The 6000-nt window shown below is 37.0% G+C and overlaps 1 protein-coding gene across 5 annotated transcripts in view; it reads right to left on the reverse strand.

The window, feature by feature from the left end:
- The window catches only part of eno4 (enolase 4), a 15398-nt gene extending 9906 nt beyond the window's left edge, over positions 1 to 5492 (reverse strand). For 2 of the 5 annotated variants that reach the window (XM_023803459.2, XM_072709784.1), the window contains exons 1-3: positions 5206 to 5483; positions 4536 to 4664; positions 1168 to 1334 (exon numbers count right to left, since the gene is read on the reverse strand). In XM_023803459.2, coding sequence (XP_023659227.1) covers positions 1168 to 1334; positions 4536 to 4664; positions 5206 to 5391 — 482 coding nt within the window. In that variant the 5' untranslated portion in view covers positions 5392 to 5483. Of the gene's footprint in view, positions 1 to 1167; positions 1335 to 4535; positions 4665 to 5205 lie in introns of those variants that run through there. The other 3 variants (XM_072709785.1, XM_072709787.1, XM_072709786.1) reach the window with 3 other exon arrangements.
- Between the last annotated feature and the right edge of the window lie 508 nt (positions 5493 to 6000).

Raw genomic sequence — 6000 nt, forward strand, 5'->3', positions numbered from 1 at the left:
ATACAAATGTAGCAGCAATGTTTGATCTGATTACAGCACTTTACAGCCACATCTTGCAGCTCTTGTTTGATTTTGTGTATTTTTATTCAAAGTTTGAATTCAAGCTACTTGAAGTTTTGCACTTTGCAATTTATATTTGCAAAAGTTTTTGTTTTTGTATTAAGATATTTTACCATTTATCTCAGAGCTGCCTTTCCTATAAGTGGATTATAGGAAAAATAATAACTCTTACTCAAGGTTGGCATTGAGAAGTAGTAAACTACATGTGATTACATGGTTTTTTTTTCTTTACTTATTAAAGTGTCTACAACAGTCAAATGGGAGAAGTAACTCAAAACACCAATCTGGAATCAAATCTATGCATGTATTGAATCGAGAATCGATTTTTAATTGAATCCTGAGCCCAAGAATTGAAATTTAATCGAGTCGTTTTTTCTGAATCATGCAAACCTGTTGATGAGACCACTGTTTTTTGTAGGCACAGTAATTTCATGACTATGTATCTTGTAGAGGGAAGTAATAAATCAGATCTCATATTGACTGGCAAAAAATCCAGCACTGTTTACATAAATATAGCTGTGTAACTACCTGTAATGGGACTGAGCAGCATAAGCCACAAATCTGCTAAGAGGCTCGCATCTCTCTGACCAGAGCGCCCAGGGACCTTAAATCTCATAATTTGTGTGTTCTACATTTCTCTACATAATGACTGAGTATCAGTGTAGTTGGTAAGGTCATGTATGGAAACACGTTTATATATATATATATATATATATATATATATATATATATATATATATATATATATATATAGAGAGAGAGAGAGAGAGAGAGAGAGAGAGAGAGAGGGCCTGATATAACCGGTACGCAATGCGTACGTGCGTACCAGTTATGTCAATTCCTGTATATATTCATACATGCCACATACACACACCCCGGCCATGCAGCACCCTGTTGGCAGATAATACACAAGCCTTATCATTTTGGAGATCCTCTGAATAAGTCATCTGGTCATAATGGTTCAGCCTTTGTCTAAGGGCACTTTTCCTACTGCATCAGGTACCATGGCACTTTTGATACTTTCCCTTTTCCACTGACTTCTGGTCAAGTACCAGTACCAACAGCTCCAGTACCCAAAGTACCAAATATATAAAATGCATGTATTACCTGAGTAGTTTATCCACTGCTGTTTGGTCAGCCGGATCAAAGCCCCTTAACATTGTGCTTAATGCTTCATCGATCCAGTGGAGTGCAGCCGTCACACAATCCTCCCTCTTATCACTTCCATTAATGGTGAGGTTGTACTCGCTGGAGGTAACTGCAGAGCAAACTCTCTGATGTCAAAATATATAGTGAAATATTACAACTTTGGAGACATAAAGGACAATGAAGACTGCATCTTTATTTTATACAGTCTATACACAGATGAGAAAAAACACCCCCATCTCATAAAAACAGTGCATGTCAAGGTATGGGATATATTAAATGATAAGCTAACAATCAACCTGTTAGCATGTTTCATGGAGCCCAGCTGCGTATGTAGCTACACCGCCATTGATCTGACTTGTCGGTCAGACACACCCTACAGATGCTCGACACATACCCAGCCTACATGATGCAACAGGAAATGGAATTCATTGGATCAGATAACTGTTTTCCAATGATCTAAGTCTAATTTCGACGCTTGCATTGTATGTGCATTTCATAGTGAACAGGGGTCAGCATGGGCACTGTGACTAGCCTGCGGCTATGTAACCCATACACAACAGGGCTGAATGCCCTTTGTGCCATAACACGTTACTCTCATAACCATCATCAAAATTATCTGCCATTTATGCCACAGTAGCTCATCTGTTGGTTTGTGTCACACGGAATAGCCTTCATTCACATGCTACATCAAGAAGTCCTGGCTGACAGATAGTGGTTTTTCTTTTATTGGACCACTCTGTGTAGGTACTCACCACAGCTGATTGTCAGCACTACACAAGCCTTACTATTTTGGAGATCCTCTGACTAAGTCATTTGGTCATGATGGTTCAGCCTTGGTCTAAGGGTACTTTTCCACTGCAACAGGTACTTTCCCTTTTCCACTGACTTCTGGTACCAGTACCAAAACTTCCAGTATCCAAAGTACCAAAGCAACTCGGATACTTTTTGGTATTTCAGTTTTAGGGTGGGATTTGGAAATGTGCTCATTGTCAATCAGTTATGCAAATAGCCTACCAATACAAACACCATATTGAAAAATGTTACAAACTGACCAACTATTTTAGAAAAGTAATAGTAGTGTCTGCTTGGAAAAATTAAAAGACCCTAGCTTTATTTACAATCTAATCACCAGAAGAAAATCTAGAGGGCATTACAAGAAATAAAAAAGTATTTGCTATAATATACTACAGCTACATTATACTGGAAAAAATCAAATATTGCAATGCGATTTTGTTGTAATAAATATTGGTGTATATATAAAGCAAAAAATAAATTTCTCACAAGCCTGTCTAGTAGTGATTTAAATAACAAGGATGAAAATGACTGGTTGTTTCTAAGAGCACATACAGAGCTCAAGGGAAAGCAGCAGCAGTAAACTTTAGACTGATTTAAAAAAAAAAAAAACATATAGTAGATAATCATGAAATGGAACAATCATTAAAACTGCAGAGCTTGCAGTTTTAATTTGCTTTGTTTTGTATGTCAAAATAAAAAAGTTTTAGTGACGCTTAACCTCACACTATAATGTCCAGACACTATAAACATATGAAAAAACTTAATATCAACCCAGTTAACTATCATGTCATGTGCGATGTGAGAATTGAATGTGCATAACATATGATGTTGGTATTACTCAACCCTATAATATACAATAGCCATTTCTCAAATTCAGTATAAAATACCCCACCTCACATTGTTATGTCATTCTGCAGTAATACCAGAGTTCATGCCAGTGGAAAACCAAAACCTTGTTTCAAGTACCAAAAGTACAGTACTTAGTGCACTGGAAAAGCGCCCAAAGTCACTCATATTTTTATCCATGCCCATTTATTCTGTATTCAACATGACAACTACAAGAACTGAATGTTAACTTACTGTCTATATACCCCAGACCACGATTCCCCAATTCTGGTCCAGGAGGGCTAGAATACAACACAAGTTGCATATTTTCCTGCTCAAATACATCTTAATCAGCTAATTCAAGTGAAGTGAAGACAATGTGACTAGTTGTCATTGTTGACACACCATGGCACACAGTGCACAACAATGAAATGTGTTCTCTGCATTTAACCCATATGTGACATTGTACCAGGTTTAGTAGGTGTGTTTGAACAGGGAAATCTGCAGACTGTGTTGAATTCTGACCCTCGAGGACCGAAATTGGAGAACCCTGGCCCATACTGTGACATGCATTATTTTTACTAGATAGTCAACACTATTCACTTCATGAAAAGGTAGTTGTAATATTTCGGCTCATCAGTGTACAGGACTATGCTCTGATATCAAGGAAGTGTGCTCTTGGCATCTAATTTTTATTTCCACTTGGGTGTGTTCTGTTGGAGCAGGAAACAGTGGACAAAATAACCATGGTATAAACATTTGGCATACAGCACTAAACTAACCATGAAATTTTCCGATTTTTACTTTACTTGTGGTGAATTCTGATTCTGATTAAATGCCTATAAACGTGAATATAATCACTTTCAAACATTAAAACCAGAGCACTGAGTCCTTGAGGGGTGGCTGGTTGAACTGTAGCTCCGTACTCTCCACCGATGCCTGAGGCAGACTGGAACTCACTGACAGTGATGAGATGGTGGCTTACTGCTGTCCAACAGTATGGTTAGAGGGTGGAGTTTCTGGGTTAATATACAGTCGTGTTACATTTCTTGCTTGCCTATATGTTCTCTGTCACTGTAGATTACTATCAGATGTGCCAGTTGGACTCACTGTTCATCTCATGGCATGGCTTTCAAATGATGACACTCAGAATTTGGCATAGCATTAACAATATGAGCTGATCTTGGCTTCATTGTGACATGCTTGTGGTCTAATGGCAGTGTGCATTTTCCCCTCTGTCGAGGTGTTGTTGCATTTTCTCATCCCCTCTTGCTCTCATGGCCTTTCAGCAACATATTTCACAAAATCCGAGAGTTTGCACTGTTGTCGTTTTCTTCCCCGTTTCACTGATTGCTATAGCTGTCCCCTCATATTATAAAATCTTGTTTGACTCATCAGCTCAGTGTAGTGTCATGTCCTACTCTTAAAGACAATGAAATTAAGTTGTTTTATCACTTCTTGTTTTCTGTCCTTGTTTTTAGTTCATGTTTACAAACTACAATTATAATAATTAAGGCATTCAATTTGGAAAATAAATGCTTGACCTTTTTTGTATGGACTCATTTGCTTTCATACTTAAGCTGAACAACTGAAATCCTGCATAGTTTTGTGTGTTTCTCCATTTTCTGGCATTTGTAAAAGTTTATTGAGATCCCCTATTCAATATCCATGGCACATACAACTGCAAACATAAGAATGGCTATTACCTTTTCTTCATTTCTGACGGTGCACAAGACTTCTGTTTGAACCGTTAGCTGACCCTTTCCATCATACACTTTGCTTCCTTTTAGCTTGCTTATCACTGGCCGTGTTGAGAGTCTTGAAAAATAGTTTGCCTGGAGAAATTGGAGAAATTCATATAATAGTAATCTAAACACATTTACAAGATGTGTTCTTATAGCACTGAGCAAATGAGTGCTTAAATTTGCAATTACTATTGGGCATCAGAGCACTGAGGTGAATGTTTCAGCTTTAATATTTCTTTGGAGTTATGCAGAGTTTAATATTAAAGTAAATATTGCTATAAATGAAGTTGACTGAAAGAAACTAAATGTTTTATTACCGAAAATAACATAAAATGAGGCTCCCCGTTACAGAAAATCAAACGGCATGTCGGAATTACAGTACTGGACTCATCTGGAGGTGCTTCCTGCTTTTTGCTTTTCTAATTATACATTGTATGTCAATAGGAATACAAACAGAAGAATTTCTCCAAATATCACCAGTAAATAGAGCCTACGTATTTTAAGTATTAGCCGGTAAGAAATTATTCGTTAGGTAGAAAATACATATCTTCTAATGCAATAAAGATTATCAACTTTTTAAATAGCTTATAATTTCCCGACAAATGAATAAATATGAAAATGTATTTCATACCAAATAACCGTAAACATCATCCGGTTTTTCGAAAAACATGGAGTTCAGTGCCGCTTCAAACTTCTGCGGAACTCCATTGACCCTATAATACTCAGCCGCTCTGTGTTTCAGGTCGTAAAATTCTTGATCTTCTTTAGAAATTCGAGTAGTCTTACCAAAGAATCGCCCATAAGACATGTTTGTCATGGAGCAAAGCGATTTCTTCTATTTTATTAGAACTTCTTCACAGCGACGCAAAGCGTAATACTTCCCAGTTTTGGTCAAAATTGACTGTCGCGGTTGCTTAGTAACCAAGTCACATTATGTAATATCGCGAGATGATAAGTCAACGGTTGACTACATATCTGAAAGTGCTACAATGCATTTTATTCCGGTCGTGGATGGTTCTTCTCCTAATTCGTGGATGGCGCTTTCATCTACAACAGTGCATAATTTCTGTATTTGAAATCGATTGCCAATGTTTAGTTTTCTTACTCATTAGACTTTATACAAGATAGTTTTTTTTAAATTTTGATATATTTTTTAACCAGCGGCTGTAATTTCATGTAAACACAAACACAAACGCACAATTTCCATTTAATTATGCAGCAGGAATTGACGTCATTTTAGTGGGAGGTGTGATATTTAGATGCACAGCTTTGTGGCTGTTCTGTTTCATTCTTGCTGTAGGAATAATGGGTAGCATATTCCACTGTTTTCTGGATCAGCTTTTGACCCCATGTTGTGTCCTGGTTTTGTTTCAGTTCTGGTTCATGTTTTAGTGGAATTAAACATTTATCTATGAATTTTGTAACA

This window comes from Paramormyrops kingsleyae, chromosome 3, assembly GCF_048594095.1.
Source record: "Paramormyrops kingsleyae isolate MSU_618 chromosome 3, PKINGS_0.4, whole genome shotgun sequence".
NCBI lineage: Eukaryota > Metazoa > Chordata > Actinopteri > Osteoglossiformes > Mormyridae > Paramormyrops > Paramormyrops kingsleyae.